Consider the following 24,629-nt stretch of genomic DNA (forward strand, 5'->3'; position numbering starts at 1 on the left):
CCCAGTCCCTCCCACAGTGGTTTCCAATTGATCCTGTGCACAGAGAACCCTCTTAGGCCTGACTTAACTCTCCAACCTCACATTTTGTAGCTTCACCCACAAAATCCAACTTCTCCTCTGGGAAAGGCTCCTCCATGGACATCCCAAGACACAAAAGGAGCAGAAACATTTCTCATATTAGGTCAAACAAGTCAGTTAAACCCAGCAAAGGGAACCATTTCCCTCCTCTTCAGCCAGAGCCTGGACATGTTTATACAAATAGTATCTCTCCAAAACTTATGCTTAATTTCTGCTCAAAAATGCATAAAAAGCACATCAAACAGATAAAATTATTCATTTGCAAATAGTATATTTAAATTAAGAGACAGAGAACCGAGAAGCTTCAAGTTCCACATTTTTGTAGTGGTTGCTTAAAACAATAGAAAGCTAAGACTTTAAAAGTAGCTTACTTCCTTGAAGTTCAGGAAAATATATCTATATCCATAAAATGTCCATATAAATAAAACCCACAATTCTGTACAAGTCCTGTGCATTATTACAGAGATAAAATCAACATTTAAAACCAGGTAAAAATTGCAATATTATTCACATGAAATGCTCTCATACCTGTTGCTCCTTGCAGCTGAACTCAGCACAGTGCAAGTTTTACCTCTCCTAAACCTTTTATCAGCTCTGGCCCACCAGGTGCCCCAGCAGGGCTCCTCCCACCACAGGTGCAAGTGCTGATGGAGATTGCTCTGCTGCAGGGCACTAATTGGGATCAGCTGGGAATTCCAGCCAGGCCACCCAACAGCCCACAGGTGCCACCATCAGGTGCCACCATCAGACCTCCGCACAAGCCACCCCACCTACACACAAAGGGTTCCACCACGATTTGCACATCTCATTTGGTGCCTCCCTGTTACTGAAAGGGAGCCCCAAAACCACAGACCTTCCCTCCCTGTGCACATAAATCCATTCTGCTCCAGAGACAATCCCAGCCCTTGCTAAGGTGCAGCACAGATCTCACTGGATCAGCTACACTCAGTGCATTGTACATGCAATTTTACCACTGGATCTTGAATTTTTCCTTGGAGCCAGTACTATTGGCACCAAAACCACATTCCCTAATTTTGATAAGAAACATTTCTGGGGTGTTACAATCTTACCTATCAACAAAAAGTTAAAATATTAAATCTTGGGACTGTCTTGACTAGAATAATAGGAGCAAAATTAAATGCAAGGACTCACCGGTAATCTCCAGACAGGGCAACTTCAGGATCCCACAAACAAAGCAAAACAGCAAAAAACCAAATGCCAGCCTAACTAAAAGCAGCATCTAGACTACAAATAACAACCAGTAAAATATATGTAGCATTGTTTCATCCTCCATTTACCTCGAGCCAAACTCATGGACCTGGTGGAAGCCTGAGCACTCGGTGAGTGCAGCCCTGGGCTCTGAACACAGAACGCTGCAGTGCTGCAGAGAAGGCAGCAGGAACATTTTTCTCAAGGATTTAGTGATGCATTTCAAGTTAAACTCCATTGTAAGTTTATCACTGTACCTAGTTTTATCATTTTCTACAATAAAACAACACTAAAAGGGTAGTTCTGGGAGTGGATAATCACTTACACCTGATACACACCACTGATCCTCAAAAAATTTCTCTTGACTTAAAGTTAAGGTGTGCTTTCATGTACTCCTCATTCTTATTTAAATATTTCAGCACCTAGTGCTGAAAAGTCAATGTGATTTTCAATACTGAAATAATATGGAAAGAAATACATCTGAAACAAGCAAACTTTAACAATCTTATTTACTTAAATCTTGCCAAAGTGATTCAATTGCCATAAAATACTTAGTCAAGGAGCAGACAGCCTTGCTGCATAATTCATCAGTCATTTTAATCCTGTTGATGAGTATCAGGTTCTTTACAGAAATGCTTTTAAGGAGTGCTTAAGAAAAATCATTGTTAGGGAATTATGAGATGTATTACTAACAGATAAAACAATGCAGCAAAACCCACCCTATGGCCTCTGTAATTGCAAATGATATTCTTACAAAGAAAACTTATACCCCTGAAGTCATAGACAAACTGCAAATGCTAATACTTTACACAGAAATCTGAGTCAATAGGTTTTCCCAGCATTTACTTTAAAATTGCTGAAAAATACTACACACAAAGTAGAATTTGCTCAGTTCTGAGGTTGCTCTAGATCTGTTACTTGCAAGCTGAAAGCAAAAAAATCTGATCAACAAAATGGAGTTTTGTTGACACAGTCCTAATTACTGGAGAAACTTGTATTCTTTTCATATTACCTACCCCTAAATGATTTTATATATCAATAATGACAAAAGTAAATTACATACTTTACCAAGACTGTGAACTAAATAATAAAGCTTACAAAACACCAGAACTAAGTTTATCAATGTAATTAGAATTTAAACATCCTGACTGTTTTATTCCATACATTTCCCATACCCTCCCTCAGTCAGTTGAAAATATGCATAGGCAAAACAACACTGGAATGACTGAATCACAAAATAAAAAAAAAAAAACACTTTGGTTCCTTGCTTTTCATTCATTCTTTTTTGTTCTCCAGCATTCATGCCTGCTCCAACAAAACCTTGGAATTGTGAGCCAGGGTCAGAACAATCAGCTGCTCCTGCAGGACCTGCACACACATCCCCATCTGCACTGGGATGGGAGATAGGGTCAGAAAAGGCAAAATCATGAGATTTCAACCCATTAATTTCTGGGAGTTATTTAATAGTTGTTGGTCAAATTTGAGCTGGTATTCTGACTGATTTGAATGGGCCAAAGTCACGTTGCTGGAAAATATCCCATTTTCTCTGGTGACCTATCAAAGACTGCCAGAATCTCTCGAGAATACTGCCTTTCATGCATTTTGATAGGTACAGAGAAATGTCTAAACTCAAGCCTTAATTCCAAAGAGTTTAAATTTATCAATGTAACTTTGGGATGAATCTCTGAACACTACCTATTAAATTGTTACAAATCTCTCCCCGTTGGGATGGTGTGAAAAGGCAGCTGCACTATCCCAGCTCAGCCCCATCCAGCTGTGGGGCTCAGGGGCTGATGCCTCTCCCTTGTGAGTGCTTATCACGCCTCACTGTGTCTAAATGTGGGATTCCCTTGGGTTTGAGACTCAGAGGAGCCAGCATCTCATAAATCCATGTGCCAAGCCCTGCATTTTGGCCTCAATAACCCCTGCAATGCTCTGGGCTGGGCATGGTGTGGCTGGACAGTGCCCAGGCAGAAAGGGACCTGGGGGCACTGATGGACAGCAGCTGGACATGAGCCAGCAGTGTGACCTGGTGGCCAGGAAGGCCAATGGCTCCTGGCCTGGATCAGGAATGGTGTGGCAGCAGGAGCAGGGAGCTCATTCTGCCCCTGCACTGGGCACTGGTGAGGGCACGCCCTGAGTGCTGTGCCCAGCCCTGGGCCCTCAGTTTGGGAAGGACCTTGGGACACTGAGCACATCCAGAGGGGACAGCGAGGCTGGAAAGGGGCTGGGAGCACAAACCCTGTGAGGAACCCCTGAGGGAGCTGGGGGTGCTCAGCCTGGAGAAAAGGAGACTCAGGGCTGCCCCCATCACTCTCTGCAGCTCCTGAAAGGTGCCTGTGCTCAGCTGGGCTGGGCTCTTTCTGCAGGAACTGACACAACCAGAGCACACAGCCTCAAGCTGCACCAAGGGAAATACAGGCTGGATATCAGGAAAAAAATTTTTACAGAAAGGTGATAAAGTTCTGGAATGGCTGCCCAGGGAGGTGGTGGGGTCCCCATGCCTGGGTGTGTTTAACAAAGCCTGGATGTGCCACGGGATGCCAGGGGTCAGTTGAGGTGCTGGGGCTGGGCTGGACTCGATGATCTTGAAGGTCTCTTCCATCCCAGTGATTCTGTGATTGTGTGAATCAGGTTTGCCAGTGCTCACTTAGTTACACAGCAATTTTGGTGTCCCACCACTGCCATGGATGAATGATGACTTCTGTGTCTCCTTAGTCAAACTAAACTCAGCTTTACTTCTGTCCCATGTAATTTTAATTTATGTTCCAGTAAATGTCCACATTGTATGCCTGGAGAAAAACAGCAATTTAAATTTAGGAATTTCTGGGTTTCAGAACAAGAACAATTCAAGTGCTCAAGTCCTCAACCTTATACATCATTTCTGTATAGCTTTATTGTTAAATAATGACTATGTGACTTTCTGAAAGCAAGTTTACAAAAACATGTCTTCTACTGGCAGTGAGGAAGTGCAGTTCAGGGAATAATGGGCTTTTGTGGGGGATGAACATTTTAATTTATTATTGTCTTTATCTGTTGTTATTGTAAATGTACTATTTGCTAATACAGTTTAAATAACCTAGAGACACCATCTAAAAAATGAAAATTACAGAGACATTTAATGCAACAAATTTACTGATCCCAAGTAATCAAATGCTTGATTGGTTTAGTGCCACCCCCACAAAAAAAAAAATCTGATATGCAAAATGCAAACATTCTTCACGGGAAATTAAAAAAATAAAGTAGCACAAACATATTTGAGCAGGGTTTCCACACTTGCAACAACACAGGCAGTTGTAGTGGGGACTGGAAAGGGATGAGGTCAGTGGCAGGAAGGAAAATGTGATTACCTAATTCCCATTCTGCTGCCAACTCTGACCTTTGGATTCCATTTCAAACCCAGCTATCGTGTTACCAAAATAATATACTGCAGGATGGATACTGTTTGGCTAATATGATATGTAGATTCCTAATAGGAACTTTATCCTTACAACTAAATTACAGTTATGCCAATTATGATATATTTTTATGTGCATGTGGCACACTATTTCAGAACTGGCTACAACATTTTTTTCCTTGACAAACTAAGAGCCTGAAGAAAAAAAAAGATGAAAATTCAAGCTGAATTCCAGGTCAGTGCTTGCAACTTGAGTTGATTTTGTACAGCAAATTCCAAATGATCATCTTCCATTAATAGATTTTTACTAATAAAGTGTCAAAATCTTAAAAAAAAAATCTTATAGGGGGTATAAAATGACATTAAGACAAACAATACAGGAGCAAGATTTGATTTTAAATTAATATTTAAGAAGTAGGACAAACATTCCAAATGGCAGCTATGTGAAGCAAGCCACATTACCTTCACCAGAAATGTGAATTCTGACAAAACAAAATGATAGTTTCTTTCCAAAAGTAAGCTGTGAAATATTGATTTCTGCAGCATGTTATGAAAAGCTGGGCCTTCTAACCCTTGGTAATGATTGTGAGAAGGAAAACAGAGAGATGAGATACAATCTCACATTAATTGCACATGGAAATCATGTTTTTTTAAGCTGCCTAATTTACTGTGAAACTGGAGGGACACAAGGAGCTGAAGAGAGGACAAACCCCATCATTTATAACGTGCTTAAAATTTGTTTTTAAGTGACTCTTTGCAAAGGAATGACTAGAATATTCTTTATAGGGTAAAGGGGCTGAAGTAGCAGGTGAGAGCACTGAGCCCAGCTGGAAGCACCACCAGGGTCACCCGGGCACAGCAGCACCACAGTTCCCTCCGTGCCCATCACACCACTGAGGCTTCTGCTGAGAACAGCTGGCATTTGTTATTGATACCTGCATCCAGAGGCACTGGAGAGAAAAGGATTTGTTTGTCAATGACAGCTTCTGATCATCCTGCAAGGAAATTGTAAGAAAAAAATGGCAATTATATCCAAGTGGTCTCAAAAATGGGATAGCCTTCAATTAAATATGTAATCTTACTGCTTGTTTTCATCTTCAAGCAGTAGAAGGTTTTAAAACACTAGAAAATTTACTAAAGGATTATTTCTTCGACCACTGAAATGTGGGCCCCTTGTATTTTCAAAAATTAACCCCATGATTTGTCATAATTCTCTGGAATTATGAAAAAACCACAAACCTCCTATTTCAAACAAATAATTGCGAGGAATATATTTTAATTATTCAAGCAGGACCCTGACTGGATTTACTGGGGATAATTACCTCCAAGAAAACATTCTTAGCCAGAACTGATTAGAAAGTGGGAGAATTCTTCACAAGCCAGTACCCACACACTCACTATGTCATCTAAGTGTCCCACCTACTGAATTCCTGAAAGAATCCTTCATGTCAATGAATACAAAGAGAAAAAAATTTTGCAAATCAAAGATAATTGCTGTTAAACACAAAACTTACAGAGCCATTAGAAATTTGGAGGTAATTTTCAGATTTTGCTTAGATGAATAAAATTTAGGAGTAAATTCTCTTGAAATATACAGATCAGAGAAGTGGGTATACTGAAATCCAGTTGATAAAGGAAAAATTAATCATGAATTGCACATAGCATGCAGGATTTGTGGTAGAAGCCTGCTACTCTGTTGAGTCTGTTTTAAGAAAAGCATCCTCAGAAATCTCAGACTGAAACACAAAATCACCTCAATCTTTTTCTTTCTCCAAACAGGTGTGAAATGCAGCTCAGCTGAAAACTGCAGTTCTGACTTGCAAGTGAATTAAGCTTCACAGAATGATAAATAAAATGTTCAGTAATGTGCTTTTGGTGTGACTGAATAAGGCATCTGGATAAAATTGAGAACTATAGGAGAACATTAAATCACTTTAAAAACATGCATGAACTTCAGAATGATGCTGTCATCACATTATTTATATTCTAGACAGACCAAAGAGCTATTATATTTCAGGTCTTTCATAGCAAAACAAAAGCTTTACACAAGTAATATTAAGTATTTAGATGCTTTCATGCAGGATTTATTAGTTCATATTTTGCCCTGTCTCTATATTTCTCTCAATTTCAACTGCATTTTTTGTCATTTCAGCTTTATACTGTTTGGTACATTTGTTTTGTTATCTATTATCTGATGAACAATCTGAATTCATGCAGAGCTGGATGTGGCTGGGAGAACTTATCCCCCCCTAGATCATCAAACTAAACAAAAGCAGGAGCCAAAGAAACACAGTAGAAAAACCCCTCAGTTTTGTACTATTTAAACAAAAAATATCTTTACACACTTTTAATGTTTATCTGAATTAACCATGTTATAGAGCAGCAAACAGTAGAGGAAGTTATTTAACACAGTAAGATATAAACTTTCTTTTCAAAGATTTTTTTCAGTACTCTTCCTTTACAGAACTATATAAACATTCACCATGAAAGTAAATATGTAAAATAACATATTTTGTTAGAAATTAATATAATTAAATGATCACCAAAAATAATTAGATTTTTCTATAATCACCACAATTTGTTCTTTAATCTAAATTTTAAAACACAGGCTTCACCAAGCTTATCTCCTTGATTAGGGCAGTGCTGCTCCTTCTGGGTTTCCTGTGATTGGGATTTTTTACACATCAGCCCAGAAATGCTGCTGCTAGGCTTTACTGCACCTACCAAGGCAGAAACATTTTTTATACTTATTCAGCCTGAAATTTTCTACTTGTCCCTCACTGTTGCTCTTTCATTCTGCCAACTATTCTGAGTATATCCATCAAACCTTTTGCATAGTAACCTTTTTAATTTGCTTCAGAGCAGCTAAACATGCAAAGCCATCAAAATGTCAGAGAATCAGCAGCTCCAGCTCAAATCTTTCTCCTTTCAGGGTGATCTCTGTACCAATTTAACAAACCTTTGCCTTATAACCATTTGTTGATGCAGTATAAACCTACAGTTAAATAGGATTTCATGTTCTGTTTAAGCAAAACAAATAAACAAAAAAAAAAAAGTCTGTCATCAACTAAACATCTACCTGCAAAGCAACTCTGATTTAAATCATATTTATAGGCAAACAAATATAAATTATGTGGTAAGATTTGCATAACCAAGATTGATCCAACATGGAGAAGAAATGAAATGATCCAGCTGTGGCTGTTTCTGTGGTGTCAGGGATTTTCTGGCACCAAGGCACAGGGGAATGGGGTTTGCTGGTGTCACCTCTGGGCAGGACTTCAGGTGATGCTCAGGAATTTCACAAGCTTTGTCCTGATCATGTGAAAAGGGTTTGGATGACCAAGGATGGAGCAGTAAGGACAGAGGGAATAACACAACCCCAAGGCTGGCCAGGAAAACTGGACTGCTTTCTTTGGAGCAGATTTCACAGAACTCCTCACACAGAACTCTTAATCATCTGACCCAAAAAAGACTTGGAGAATTCCTCTCTTAGAGAAGTGGGAAATGAGATGCTCACGATGTTCCAGGGAGCCAGAACACAGAACTGAATTAACTCCTATTCCAAAGTGTGATGACAGGGTAGATAAAAAAAAAAAAAGTATAAACCCAGCAAAGATTACACACCACCATCTCATAATAAGTGTAAAAATGCACATATATTGATTCAGTAGATGATTATTCAAGCATACAGTAATTAATCTTTATTGTGATAGAAGCAACAGAGAGGAAAGACAAAATCTGAAGCTACTTTAAACTTATCCTATCAAATCCTTTCAGGACACATCAAAGATTTTTATGTTCAGTCTACTGGTTCAAATATTCTCACAGTGAATTATGTTTCAGGAGTTTGTTTCCCTTTAAAACAGAAGGTAAATTTTCCAATCCTTGTTATAAATCAATTGCACCTTATATATTTTCATAACTAGCCAAGCTATAGGAAAATTACCTTACTAGTTTTTACAATAAATGCAGAATTCTTTACTGGAGAAACCACCCACATATAAAAGCCGTGAACACAAATGCTGACAATCAGTCTGACATCCAATCTGTTTCCAGCCCACAGCCACAGAAATAGAGCACTGCACATTCCAAAAAAAGACCACTAACATTTTCGCCAGTTTAAAGTACATTAAAACTTCTTTGATTACTCAGAAGCTTTGCCCCTGCTCGGTTCATCCTTCCTCCAACTCATTCACATGTACAATTAAAAGATAATCACCTAAAGTTTTTGTACTGAGGTTTCAAAAGGATGATAAGGCAGCAGACTGTCACTGAAATTCAAGGCATTGAGTTCTTAATAATTTCCTTTAATAGCCATAACTGTAATTTGAGTATATCAATGACAGCAATTGAGCCATATGAATTATGTGTTGATTTCCAAATAATCAGAAATAAAAAATTGTAGGATATCATATCTCTCCGATAAGAGAGAAATGAAAAGCAAAAGGAAAGGCAAAACAGTTAAACAACATGAATATTATAAAGCATGAACACAATAAAGCACCAATGTCTATTAGAATTCGAAATACCTTTGTGATACAGCATATAAAAAGGGGTTTAATGAAACAGTAATAAGATGTTTGAATAATTTGTCCTATGAACTGCAAATCACAAAACACCAGGAAGATTTATCACTCGCAGAACACAGGAGCATTCTGGGAATGATAAATTCCAAAAGGCTTGGGGGAAGGAAAAAAAACAAACCCTTAAAATCAGACTTTAACCATTACTCAAAGCAATACAAACCCAAAAACTAAAAATGCACTCAAAGTGATGCAGTCTGGTGAGGAAGAGGATGAAAACATTATCCAGGAGGGAGTCTGGGGAACAACTGCGTGCAAAGGAGCTTTAGGGAAAAGGACAAGGAAAAGCAGGAGGAGGAGTGAACACGGGATAACAATAAAAAAGCAAATTTCCCTCACAGCAAAGCCCAGGTGCAGCAGCCTGGGAGGTGTCAGGAAGGCTCTGGGGAGCAGAACCCAGGGATGGGATCCTTCCCTCCCAGCCTGCAGCGGCCACAGGGAGTTCGTGCTGTCCAGGGTGAGCAGATGGACAGACGGACAGGGTGCAGCCAGTCCAGCACAGCAGCAGGGCGTGGATCAGGGAGGGGGGATCATCCAGGAGAGCCTGAGAGAGCTGGGGCTGCTCAGGCAGAGAAGGAAAGGCTCGAGGGGTCCCAGAAATGCACATGAGCTCCTGAAGGGAGGGTGCAAAGAGGACGCAGCCAGATAAATGAGAAGGGGCAACAGGCACAGACTGACTCACGTTACACCCTATTTAAATATCAGAGAACCTGTTTCCTGGGAGGAGAATCGACCCAACAGTGGAACAGTGCTCCCATACTGGTTGTGAGTTCATAGGGATGCCCCAAACCTGCTCCCTGTGCAGCTGATCCTGCTTTGTCCAGTGGATGGATTCAGCAACATCCAGAGGGCCCCTCCAGCCTGTGTCATTCTGTAATTCCATAACACCAAAACCCCAGTTCTTCTAATTCTTCTCTGGAATTATCAGCCACTTCATCCACATCCAAATATTATTCAAGCCTCTGTGGTTTATTGCTTTTAAATATTTCAAAGTTCAGTTACAGCTCCTCCCTCTGATAATCACAACCTGTCTATGTTACAAATTAAATAAAAAATATATGAAAGAAAAAATAAAGGGAAAAAAAACCTTTAGAGTTTGTGTGGTAAGGTTTGGGGAGTGAAGTCTGTGAAGCACTGAAGTGCAAAAAGGTGAAGTGAAAGTATTTAGACCATCTATAATAAGGAGGAGAATGAAGAAAGAATGAACTCAAAGATAATACTGCCAAGCTAAAATATTTTAGTCATGACACACTTGGAAATTCAAAACCCAATGATAAGGACTTGATTCTAGGATAAGACAGCTGAAGATTTAACTCTGAAATAACTATAAAGATCTATGCATATGGATCTCTTAAGACATAAAAACCTCAAATTGCACAATGCCAGTTCTATCCTCCTGTAAAAATATTTATAATTTATTAAAAATTGAAAACTCTGCTGCTGCTAAAAACTAAATTATATTTATGATTAAATATTGCTAATTCTCAGCAATGATTACTGAGCCTAAAAAAATGGACTTGAGGGTTTTAATAAGAACTCAGAGAGCAAAAATCCCCTTTTGTCCAGACCAACTCTAGACACAACTTTGCTCTTACTCATAATTCCTCATGCTGTGACAGTGGTATCTTTTGAACAGCTTTAGCATGTACTGAACGCATGACAAACATAGGAAACTGAAACTTAAAGGAGGAAAAATCCTTTAGTTCCAAGACAGATGCTCACTTCTGAAGTCTTTTCAACCTCCTCCTTCCCACTGTGTTTCATTTCAGAATTCAGCACTATCACACAAAAAAGAAGCCTTGCTCTGTCCATGGGGTAGCAGAGGGAATGTGTGTTCATCAAAACCCTTTATTGTCTGCCCTAAATTGGGCCTTTCCAGCCATGTTTGACAGCTGAATCATAAACACCATATTCTGGGAGCTTTTTCTGAGCTTTGGAAAGTAACATTTTAAATCTACAGCTCACCTCGAATGTCTCTCTCTGATCAATATATATTTAAAGAGTTTTCCCTGAATTAATTAGCACTTTTATTTCATATTTACTACTGTGCTACTTTCACTTAAAAACAAAAAAAAAAGATTTTGCCTGTTCACAAGATTTCTGCTTCACACAGATTTTTCCACAGGACTGAACATTCAGTCTTGAAAACAGAAGAAATTAAAGTTTTCCAGTGTCACAGCATTTAACCCCCTAACCAATCCACACACCTGCAGCTATTTGCATTTTAAATTAATACACCTATAATGCATGGAGAGCTGATTTCTGGCTAACCAGAAAGGTTCCCAATTCTTAGCTTTGCAGTTTCCAGTGGCCCCACCATCACTGGAGCCACTCAAATTATTGCAGATCCTCTTTCTGATGCTTTAGATTGGTTAGGCTCACTGTGAGAAGTCTGAGTACTGATTGCATGGCTAAAATTATTCCGACTAAAATAGGGATACCAAATTAAAAAAGAAGTGATCAAAATGTAGATATATTATTCAGGTGTGACAGAATGATATCAATAATCACATAAAAGATTTTGGTTTAAATCCTAAAAATTAAACTTGCAAAATGCTTTGAACCCTCCTATGTGGAATGTCACTGCAAAGAGAACACATCAAGAATTTGTTTACTGAGCAGATATGACTTGTGAAAAGTTAGAGAAATGATAAGTATTTACTTATTTTCAGAGTTTTATTGTGTGTTGTTCTGGTTTTACTTCACTCTGGTTTCTTTTGCCTCCTTCCTTGATCTCTCCCTTTTTCTGGTCCAGTATGCCCAAATGCACATACATCAACATTTTCACATAATCTTTCATCCATCCACATCTTTCTATCTATACGTATATGTGTATATATATATATGTGTATATATATATATTGTATTGTATACAATATATATATGTATATATATATTGTATTGTATACAATATATACAATATAGTGTATATACAATATTGTATATACAATATTATACTATATATACAATTGTATATACTATATTGTATATATTGCATTGTATACAATATATTGCATATACATACATATATATGTATGTATTATAATAAATAATATTTAAATAATAGGCATAAATAATAATAAATAATAAAGATATAATATTTAAGTGTATATGGAAATGGCCAAGTTCTCTCTCCTCTCTCATTACAAACTTTGCCAATGCCAGCCAAGAACCCAGCTATGAAGAAAGGCAAAGGGAAGAGAGAGAAGCTCTTTCTCTGCAGCCCCAGACAACGCTGCCTGCTCAGCTTCTCCTCCCTGTGGGGCTGGCAGGCTGGAGGCACAGATGCCAAGCTGAGGCAGTGATTTTGCAGTGATGGCATCTGGCTCCTTGGCACACACCACTGATATTTGTGTTGGCTGCTCTGCTCTTGCCCCTGGGGCTGTTAATGGGTTAAGTTCATGATAGGATGTTGTCTGAGCCTTTCTTTTAACTCACCTTTGATTCTGCTCAATTTCTGTCAGAATAAAGCTGCTCTTCACCCTCCTGGAATCTTTGTGCTTTAGCTGGTTTATGTGATGATGTCATTTTGGATGGTCCTGTTGTGCTAATGGATGATTTGGATAGGGCAAACCACTTCTTTGTATATTTTATACTTTAAAAAATTATGTCTGCCAAAACTTATTAACACAAATACTTTATTCAAGGACACTGTTTTTTATTGTGATCCTAAAAAAAAAAAAAGAGCTAAAACTGTGAAAGTACCATAGCTGTGATTAAAAGGAAGGAGTATCAAAATCTGATTCTATTTTATTATAACTCCTTGTGTTAAAAAAAAAAAAAAAAAAAAAAACAACAAAAAAAAAACCCATAGTATCCTTCTCTATATATTGCAGGAAATGTGGATGCAAATGTTACAGCTCAGAGTAGAAAGTCAGTGAGCTGCTTGAACACGTCACAAAAGGTAACTCCAACGGGCTTATCTCACAACAACATGGTTTCTAGTCCAGAAATATCAGTTTATATGACAGTAATTACTAAAACAGATGGGCAAGGAGCCAAAAAGAGGCATCACATCGACAGTGGGCTGAATGCAACTGGGAGCTCTGGAGCAGAAAGGAGCTGTGCCAGATTGTGTGGCAGCTGAGAGTCTCATTGGTGACCATTTGCTGTGCAATCTCAGACACATCTAAAAAATTATGCATTCCCCATTGATTTCATGCTGAAATGGTTGAGGGGAAAAAAAAAAAAAAGCCTCTGTCTGAACTTGAACACAGTACCTGCTGACAAGTTCCTTCCTCTGAGTACTCAGGATTTTCCTCCTTGCACTTCCATGTTCCTATCTGCCATTCACAAGCCTGGCTGCACATTTTAGATCCACACTGTCAGGTGCTACATGAGTGGCAGTCAAAACAACAGAGGTCTGCAGACAGAATTAACCGATAGGTTCAAAATATTCTTAAAATTCACCCAGAAAAATCCCAACACATATTTTCCCTTGAGGAAATCTATTTATAAATACTGGTAAACTATAGGTAAGCAGCACTTTGATAAAATGAACAGAAAAAAAAAAATCTCAACTCAAAAGACAAATTATCTCTAAAATGACTAAAGAAATGTAAAGCAAACCCAGAATTCCCTAACTGAATCCTGTTACCATCTGATCTGTGTTTTTTGGGTTTTTTTCCCCATTAAGCAGTTCACACAAAACTTTGATTTAAATCTTTCTGCTGACTATTCAACCACTGTAAATTTAGAAAATGCATTTTTATAATTATTATTAGAATTGGCTATCATTATGAAGAATACTAAAAATCCAGCTGAGCTGATTGAGATCAATATTTATATGAATTATTCTCTACCAGCAATTAATAATTTGCAAATTTTAAGACTAAAACATCAACAATAAAGCATTATCTCCAGTCTTATCTGATATCTAATGTTACTGAGATTTTGAACAACTTTTAATAAAGAAATCTTTTGGATATACAGGCATTGGCACTTCCTTCTGAATCCCTCACCAGGCTGTTCAGCCTTGCAATTAATCTTAGCAGTTCATTCATTTTCCAAACATCCTTGCCTACTGACTCCTACAGAAAAGAGCTCATCCACTCACTTGGTTACATTAATTATCCAGAGCAGATAAAGCCAAGGAAATCTGTGAGACACCAGAGACCCCATTAGTTTTCTGTGTAAATTCCAAATTTGCTGCATGTAAACAGGAGGAGGCAGATCTCTGACACTGGAGGGTCCCTGCTCACCTGAGCCTGGGACAGCAATCCCTGCACACCCTGCACAAAGCCCATCACGGTGTCCCAGGTGGTTTATCTGCCTCTCAGAACTCTGGAGGCAAGAAGAAGGCTGTAAAACACTGCAAACCTCCATTGGATTTTCCCAGCTGGAGCATTTCTATGTGTTAAACTACATGGGATTACCTCGGGTTTGTAACACTACAAATAAACCAAGAGGGTATGAACAGGTCAGGTGGGCAAACAAAGAGTAGGGGAGCATCACATTCACATTTTCTGAAAAATCTCTTTGGCCAGGATTCTTCTCCTGGGAAGCTGAGAAGCCTCAGAGAAAAATGAAACCAATATTATTTCATTTGCTTCTCCTGTGTTTTGCTGCTATGGAATGTGGTTAGAGATTGTTCATCCAACATGTGAATTGTTTTTACTTAATGGCCAATCATGGCCAGCCTGTGTTAGGACTCGAAGGAGTCACAAGTTTTCCATTATTGTCTTTTAGTCTTGTCTCTGTATCCTTTCTCTATTCTTTAGAATAGTTTAGTGCAGCATTCTTTAACATAATATAGATAATAAAATAATAAAGTAGCCTTCTAAGAGCATGGAGTCAGATTGATCATTCCTCCCAATGACGAGGACTCAGAAAATACCACAGGGGTGGGGTGGCAAAGGACCAGGCAAAGGGAGAAGAGTAAATTATTTACAGTGTAGAATAGTTTTGATTTACCTGGACTTCTTTACATTGACTTCTGACTGCAACTATATTTTCTCTTGCTTTTTTCCTTCACAACACCTAAAAAGCAGCCCAGAGATGAACTGAATAATTATTGTGCACACTTCACTTTTGTCTCAGTTCCAACAAAACTTGATACCACTCCAGAGTCCAGATTTTTCTTGAAGAAAGTGATCTTAAATTCTTACAACTTAGCAAACATGTATGATATATTATACACTTTGCCTAAATTAAAAAATGTCCCCTGCATGTGCCAATGTCCTCCCTGCATGAGGCAGGGTATTTGTTCTGTATAAACTGAAAGCAAGCTACTTTTTAAAGGTGGGGCAACAGAGGCCTGTGTGAGCAGAAAAATCCCACTCTCAACTTGAAACACCTCATGCAGACAAATATTTCAATTTTTGTGTGCATGTAAACTTGGCACTGTTTCACAAAATACCAATTTTGTCAATTAGAAAATGTCAAATTAGCAATTTGGACAAGAATTTGGGGAATAATTAGAATATACTTGTATGCATATACATACATACATACACACACACATGTATACCTGCATGAAGGGAAAAAAATCCCTTGCATCAATCAGTGGCTTGCAGGAGAGTGCAATAGTGAAGATGCTTGTTTGTTACCTTCAGTCAGTTAAAAGAAATTAAAATAAACTATCGTTAAAAAGCAAAAACTAATCTTCAGCTGACAACATAAAGCTCATCAGTGCAGTGAATTTTTCATTAGACTAAGAAGGAAAGAAAACATATATGCACATATGCAAATATATATATATATATATATATATATAATTCTGTAAATCCACAATTAATTCTAGGGAAGAAGAAAGTGATAATCAGTCTGTATTTTCTCTAATAACATAAAGTCATTCAAAATAAGAGATTAAAAAGAGTTAACTGAATATTTCAAGCAATTGCAAAATCCAAGTGACAAAAAAATCTGGAAGATCTGCTCTGGCTCTTAAAGGAGCCTGGTGCACCCAGTAAAAGAGGGGAGACATCTCTCACACTGGGAAATCAAATTCTTACCTGAGGAAAATCCCAATTTAAGTGAAGCAAAGATTTTGTGAGTTCATATTGATTCTGTGTGTGAAGGAAACAATTTCTAAGAGAGAGCAGTTCTGTTGAGGAACTGAAAAGGGAAGTATTATATAACAGAAACCCCACAGGCCCTGAATGTACAGAGGAGTTTTAATTGAAGTTTTAATTGAAACTTGAAGTGGGACTTGCTCCATGAGAAAATATGCAAGAATGAGCCATTATGAAAACCATTTCATAGCAAAAATGTGTTAATATCAGTTGTTATAAACTATCTGCTTGATAGCTTCCACAGGCCACAGCTTTAGGAAAATCCCTAAGAACTCCAAAGCTCCCGAGTGGAGCAGACACAAATCAAGGCAGCAATCACTGCTCCAGATCCAGGTGAGCAAACTGCTTCTGCAGGAAATGTTTGTCACAGGGTAGGGGGAAATCACAGAGAACCCTGAAAGGTTCAATGAGCAGTTTGGAGTTTCCTGTGACCCCCAGAATGGCAGAAGAGAGGGGAATGAGGAAGCAGATCCATGGCAAAAACATTATCAACAGTCTGCTTAGATTCACCTTTCCTTCACAACAACTGTTACATGCTAAACAACACCAAAGTCTCAACTAGAAAGCAAATTATCATAGAAATAACCACACAGAAATGGTTTTTGCTTGGATCATTTGGGTTGGTTGGTTATTTTTAATTTAGAACAGTCATTTGGCTTTCTCCTTTTCAGTTCTGAAGTCCTCTTGGGTCTGCCCTCACTTGTTCTCTATGAACTTGGATAAATTGTATAGTACTGATTAAGTTCAGTAAATCTTACAAATTCTATTATCAGGAATATTTTTTTAAATTTTTTAATCTACCTGGCTAATTACAACCTGAAAAGCATACATGCTTTTTATTAAAAGATGAAGAAGTACTATTCTACTGAAAGTGATTGCTATTCTGGTTTTGTCCAAAAGCACCATCACACCAAGAAAACCAGGAACAAAGTAATTATTTGCATGTAAACCTAATAAAAATGCAATAATCTAGATTGAATATCCACAGCTTAATTTATAAAAGTTATTAAAATATTAAAATGTAATTAAAATGAAAATGTTTAAATGTAATCACTGGGCACTTATAAGACAGTCCACAAATGTATGCAAATTACTGGGGTTTTATTTATTTATAAATAAATATGTTCATATACACCAGTGTAATCTAAAAAGATATTAAAACAACGTGCAATAATCTCAGTACAACAATTTTATCCATTGGCTCAACACAACTTTTTGTTCATAACACCAACAAAAGGCAGGAAAATTAATCTCTATATTCTTCACCTGTAAACAAATATACTTAGATAAAGTGCATTATCTTTCCATCCATTTGATTAAGCACAGACTCCATTCATAACTAAATAAAAATAGCTGTGTCATGGATAAAATGCTTGTACTTGCATTGGTGCTAGGTGCTGGAAATGGGTTTCTGTGGCTGCCAGAGGAGGGGTTTGGAAGTGAGTGATGCTGCAGGACTGGGAGCACATGGAGAAGGTGGCAGTGTCAGAGGGGCCGACCCTGCTAGAGCCAGGTCTGCCCACAAACAAGGGCTTGACTGAGCGGCCTTTCATGGAGTAATACCTGCAAATGTGACTCCAGCAAGGCTCCAAGATCCTGCACATTAGCAGAAATGCAAAGAGACATTTCCAAGAGCCAGGGCAAGCGCTGGGATGACTTCCCCTGCCTTTCACCAGGCACTGCCATTAGAGTGCTTTAGCTTCCATTAAGTTGTCACTTCCCTGTGCTGCCAGCTCTCCAAGGGGGACAATTCGTTCTGACAGAGCCATGGCCTGTCACATGCACTCACACTCACTGGGAATGAACAGGAAAACCCCCAGAGCTGATGGATTTATTAGAGATTGGAGCTGGCACCTATATTGCTTATATGTACAGAGCAAGGTAATTAATAAGCTCTAACCTGTCCACCTTAAGCACCTCATATTTACTTGAATAAACTGAATTTAAGGCACACAAATGTAAATCATACCAAACTGTTCTTTCATTAGATTTTCAGCATTAAATTTTTTTAATTAGCCCTTATTGATTACAACAGTTTTGTAACAACAACATCTAGTTCATATATATATTTTTAATATAGGAATTGCCACACTGGCCAAGAGAAAAGGCTGATCTAGTCCAGAATCACAGAGGCAAACATTTAGGGAAGGAAAGTAAGAAATGCCATGGCCCTGGTCTGCAAAATAAAACCCTGCAGCCAGTGACTGCTGAGCTTCCTGAGCCAGAACTTGTACACAGCCCCTGGATCCATCCTGCTTGATCCCAGATAAACTCCGAGTGCCACAATCCTGCTCCATGTGAGGGAAGCCCATTGTTATGCTAATTTTGAACTCGCTGGCTGACAATATAAATGAGTATTGGTTCTTAGACAGCAAAACATTTCACTTTCTTTGAGCACTGATGATTGTCTAGGCCTCTCTTCTCAGTTACCTGTCATCATTCCAAGCTCAAGAACCCTAATCTCTTTAAGATCTCACCCAACAGAGGATAATTTGGGCTTCTCACCTTCTCTCCTTCTACCGATTGGACATATGTATGGTCAGAAATATACTTGCTGTACAAAACATGAGTGCAAGAAGGATTTCAGCATTAAAGATCTCCACAGCATTCCAGTTTTCTATCACAGAAATTATGACCACCAGTCTTTAATACATTCATTGCACTTTATGTTTTCTTGATAACTGTTATCAGGTTATTAATTATAATTTACCCTTGGCCAGATCCAATAAATGAACTTTGTACAACCTGAAGACAAACTATTGAATTTAGTTTGCTGGTTTGGGCTGGGAGAGAGTAAATTTTCTCCATAGTAGATAGTGTGGGGCTGTGGTTTGGAGTTGTGCTGCAAAGACAAAGGAATCTCTGAGAAGTTTTGGTCACTGCTGAGCAGAGCTGACACAGAGCCAAGGCTGCTTCTGCTGGGGCTGGGAGTGCTCAGGGGAGTGGACACAGCCGGGACAGCTGCCCCAAGGGATATTCCAAATATCCCACATCACACTCAGCATTTGAAGCAGGAGAAGGAGGATGAGGGGGCTGCTTGGGGTGATGCTCTTTGTCCTCCCAGGCCACTGTCCCACATGGTGGAGCCCAGCTGTCCTGGGGTGATGGACACCAGGAATGGTGTTCATTCCTGCCACGGGCACTGGGAATGAATCCCTTGCTTTGCTGTTCCTGTTAAGTGTCTTTGTCTCAGAGCTTTGGGGTTTTTTACAGATTCTCCTCCCTCCCAGGGTGGGCAGCAGTGGGGGCACTCTGTGAGCAGCTCTGTGGTTCTCAGCTGCTGGCAGGGGTCAAACCACAACCTTTAAGTGCTATTTCACCTCTTTAGAATCTTGGAGAAATAAAACACTGATGAAAATGAATGTTTTTCTGAAGCATAAGTCAATTAGAGAAGATATAATTACACATGGAATCATCACAGATGTAACGCAGTTTCTTCTTATAAATCCTTTGTGATGAATTCATCCTTTCTCTCTCTCTCTCTCCCAGAGCATCCACACTGATCTTCCCTGCCGGAGCTCAGCTTTGTCCTTCTGGATCACAGATCTTCTGGAAACTGTTCTTGGGCTGCAGCAGAAGGCCCTTGGGCCACGAAGGGTGGCAGAAAAAAGCACATGGTGCCAGAAGGGAGGAAGCTGGGACAGAAGAGACACTGCCATGCTCCTTGGTGGCGGCAGGAGCCAGGGCAGAGGCAGAGCCAGCTGGCTGGGAGCAGAGGATGACAGCCATCAGATTGGCTGGGAACAGCCAGGCACTCCTCAACACCACCACAGCAGACACTTGGCCCAGCAGTGAGCACAGAACAGAGCCCATCAAGCATTTTGAAGGACAAAATCTAGGTTAGGAAAAGGTTAGGCAATACAAAGATGGGTAAGAAAAATACGCAAGAGAGACTAGAGGTGGGTATGTGAGAGGCTGAAGAGAAAAACAAAAAAAGAGATGCAGAGGGGAAGTAGTAAAAAGATAAAAAAAAAGAGAAAATATTGATTAAATAAAATATTGATTAAATAATTACTCAGCAATATATGTCTCTTAACACATAGTAAAGGACCCTACCACAGTCACAACAAACTGTCTCTAGCTGGTTTTGCATATTAATATTCTTTGTTGTACAGTTATTGAATACTTCTGGTCTCACCTTTAACATTCCAAGTGAAGGGACACATAATTCTCTGCTGTGATGATAACTGAGAGCAGGCATGGCTGTCACAAAGGTCAATTGTTCAGCAAGTTTAGGACAATCTTTATCGACTTCTAATTATTACTTTTAGCTTTAGCACATTTTGCTTCCGTAATTACCATTCTGACATATTTTAAGATTTATTTAAGATGCTGAGGTGCAGAGGCTCATAGATAAACCTTGGTGGTTTTCTTGCATACAATGTGAAATGATATGCTGGATTTAACCTCATGCAATAGCTGGGCTGAAAGAAAATACTAAAAATTTATTATTGTCAAAATTTAAATCATTTAGAATGAAAAGAAAGTGAAGATGATGTATTATTTTCTTATACAAAGACATTCTAAGCTGGCTGGTGCCACTGAACAGTCAAAATTGCGCTTCTGTTATTACAGATACCTTGATCTAAATGACGCTGGCCTTCTAAATTCTAATGCCCATTAATTCTTTTAACTTATAAACCTTCACAGGTTTGGAGTTTTGTATTCTCCAAAAACTCAGTCTTATTTAGGAGGCTTTTAGGATAATTCGGCTGGATGAAAGAATCTTTTGAAAAAAAAAATGAACCTTAACTGCTCTGAATTTTCTACACCTACGTCTCAAGGTAAACAGAATGCTTCATGTAAAGCACAGAAAAATTTCACCTGTTTACTTCCCTGCTATTATTATTATCAGGACTTTGGGATAACTGGAAAAAGCCAAGGTTGACTTATCTGGCCTTGTCTTGCCAGACAGTTGTGCTACTTGGAATCAGCATCAGAGAAAAATGAGTCAAGTTTTCATTAGGAGTAAATATGAAGCACAGAAATACTCAGCTGAAAAAATGAGTTCTGACACTCTTGGTCAAGTAGGAAGCAGTAAACTGCCTTTTTTTTTTTTCCATATTTGTTCTAAAGTGCTTGTTACATTTTTTTTAACATGCCTAACAACTGCATTGAAAATACAATTTATTTATTAACAAGCAGCATTTCCATTCTTTGACAGTCTTTTCCTACCCCAACACCCTCCCACCAAAAAAAAACCCTCCAAACTTTCAAGTAAGCTCATCAATTACTCTTAACACTCTAAATAGTTGGCAATGTTTACACAACATCCTTTCAGAGTTATTCAGCTCGATCTTGCAGCTCATTAAAAGGATCTCTATTTATTTGCTGTGTGTTACACTTCTTCACTTTGGCACCACACGCAAAAAGGAAGCCAATTTTACTTTTCCCTGTGGTGTTAATTGGTAGAGCATGCTGCCTGCCTCTTCATTAATTATGTCAATGTGTATGAAACTTTCATTTTCATGGCAGTGTTTTAACAAAGCTTTGCAACAAGGCACACGAAAAGCCAGCAAACTCCAGTTTATAAAAAAGTGGGTAATGAAGGCTAGCAGCAGCCAGAATATAATATTTATTTCAAAAAGCAGCTTTTTTTCCTCCTTATCCCTTTCAGAAAACATCTAAAGCAAGCACTTACTGAAGTAAACAAGATCAACTTTGCTGCTGAAAGTAAATAAATCTCCATATAACACACAGATAATGGATCTGGAAACACTATAACTTCACAGAGCACAAAGAATGAGAGAAGGACCTTTAGCCCAGCTGAAATGGTTTTGCTCCTAAAACCATTTCCAGATAATTTACTGATCTCATCCCATCAAGTGTACAGAAATCACTCACTGCTTGATAGCTCACTAAACACTGGGGCTTTGTCTAAAGACAAAACTACCACTAGCACAGCAAAAACAGGCACTGACCATATGAAACTCCTCTGGATGCCTTTAGCCTGGCTCTGTTTACTAACTGCAAGTGCTGGTAAAAGAATAACACTGAGCTTTTCTCACTAAAAAAAAAAAAAATAAACAAAGAAAAAAATATTTTTGTTCAGTTCTCCATAGCTTCAGATAGAGCACACTGAATTTCAGTATATTGGAGAGACTGCTTGGAGACAGAAACTACAGCAACAAATAAAATCTATGATATGCTACTTCAGCTCTTTCTGGAAATTCTAAAATGCAAAGCATTGACAGCAGTGCTCTATAGTAGAAGATATAAAGCATTACAAACTATAAATTAAATACTTTAACAAGTCACCATCTTGCATTCACATAATTGCAGCTCACAGTCTGGGCAATCATGCCTAGAGAAGCTTTCATGCCACCACTGAGGCTGCAAATGCTACAGACAAACGTATTTGTTTCTCACCCCAGGTATCTTCTGACTGATAAAAGACATGTATTTCACTAGGTAATACCTCTATATGTAGGACTAAAGAACCCTAAAAAACAAACAAAAAAAAAACCAAACAAACAAAAAAAAAAACCAAAAAAACAAAAAAAAACCTCACAAACCACTGAATGAACATTCCAATCTATGATCTAAGCCTTTCACTCTCTACTTCTGTCCCTATATATCTGTGATGGCTTTAAACTAATTGAAGCGAGATTAAGTAATAAAAAGGGGAAAAAACATTGAAAATAATGTTTCCTACAGTAAGCCTAAACACCAAGACAACAAACAAAGAAATTTATCTGGACACTGAAAGCATTTATTCTTCAAGTGATTCTAGCCAGGGTGGGAGGCAAGAGGGACCCACTCCAGGGAAGCCCAGACCCAAGTTCTGTTCTGTCAGAGGATTTTGCCCCTGATGGAAGAAGCAAATTTCCACTCAGCAGACCCATCAGCCAGGTGCAGAACATTTGCAGCTGCCATTTTTTTTAAATTTTATTTTGTTTCTACTTTCCCAGTATCTCTTGTATAGTATTTCTCTCAGGTTAGAAGTGTGCCAGTACCCAGACTGCCTCTCCCTGTAGATTTACACAGCCCAGCACTACAGGACACTCCAAACCAACAAAACAATCATACTATTACACAGATATTTCCTTATGTACCTGTCTCTGCAATCAAGTGTCCTCAGAACCACTGTAAAACATGAAGCACACCCACTGTTTGCTTGAGTGAATAAAACAGTGGAGCCTCACTGAACCAACAGATTTGGTCTTCATGTTTTTATTCTGTCTTGTTCTCTATTTTCTCCTCCTTTACCTCTTTGACCTCTCCATCTCTCCTTCTCGTAGCAGCACTCTGGACATCACAAACTCCCTGCTCTCATTGTCTCCTCACTCAGTTTATCTTTATCTTTCATCAAGCTTTAGCTGACTTTTCTCATGAAGTCTCTTAAATCAATTCCTGGCTTCAATCCTCCTCCTCCTCTCCTCCTCCAGTTCAAGCCTCTGAGGACTCCCCTTCTCCTTCCACTTGGATCCTGCTCAGTGCTGCAGATGCTTCACTGCTGGACAGGTCTGTGCTCTCCTGTTCGCAGCAAATGTTCTCCAGGCATTTCTCCTTCCCTTCCTGTCTGCTTGTTAAGTTCCTCTCCTCTGTGAGCTCCTGAGTAATTTATAAACACCGTGTTTCTTTGCTCTCCCTGACAGAAAACCTGCCCTGAAATTTTATGTTGATTCTACTTTAATAACTCCTCGCTCCCAGACAGTTTGGAAAAGCTATGACAAGGTTATATCATGAAATATTTTCTATATTATTACTCCTTATCTTCATCAGGAAGCAGTTTTGCAAAGACACACAAAAAATTAACCTTGGACTGCAAGAACACAATTGGACAGGCATGCTGTAAGTGAAACAAGAATAAAGGAAATACTCTGGAGAATTGTTCACCCTGCTTGTATTTCTTCTGTTGCCTCAAATCTTTTCAGGAATGAGTTTTGAAAATAGGTCCTAAAACATGGCACTTTGTCCTGTTTCTCCCTAGAAGTAGCTGATCTATCAGGAGTGTATTGTACAGTGTTAGCTGTTCCTCTTGAGTTTCCTGTGCAGTTCTTAATTGCTATTTCTGTATAAAATACTGAATGAAAAAACAAGTATTTAGAATTTCTTGGATAATTGTCTTGGTTGATATTAATTGGAAGCTGCAAAAATTACATGGAAATTTAAGAATTACATACCTAATAGAAAGCACGTGTGAGGAAAAGGGAAACTCTTAAAAAAATAGATTTATGGTCATTTTAGCTAGTATTCATCAAAACTGAAAGCTTATATACCATAGGTAGCTAATTGGTTTTTTTTTTCTCTTCTATATGTATTATTTTTTTCTCTGTCACACAGATAAAATGTTCTTTGTCAGCAGCTACACTTTCCTGTCAGATTTTATACCTCAGTGACAATGTT

The 24,629-nt window shown here is 38.6% G+C and overlaps 1 protein-coding gene across 40 annotated transcripts in view; it reads right to left on the minus strand.

Annotated features, from left to right (window-relative positions):
* RBFOX1 (RNA binding fox-1 homolog 1) overlaps positions 1–24,629 on the minus strand; it is a 1,150,782-nt gene that overhangs the window by 269,320 nt on the left and 856,833 nt on the right. For 23 of the 40 annotated variants that reach the window (XM_074553000.1, XM_074553010.1, XM_074553007.1 and 20 more), the window contains one exon: positions 5,620–5,679. The exons of the other annotated variants lie outside the window; for them this stretch is intronic. In XM_074553000.1, coding sequence (XP_074409101.1) covers positions 5,620–5,679 — 60 coding nt within the window. The remainder of the gene's footprint in view (positions 1–5,619; positions 5,680–24,629) is intronic. 40 annotated transcript variants of the gene reach the window in all.

Source organism: Zonotrichia albicollis, chromosome 16, assembly GCF_047830755.1.
Source record: "Zonotrichia albicollis isolate bZonAlb1 chromosome 16, bZonAlb1.hap1, whole genome shotgun sequence".
NCBI lineage: Eukaryota > Metazoa > Chordata > Aves > Passeriformes > Passerellidae > Zonotrichia > Zonotrichia albicollis.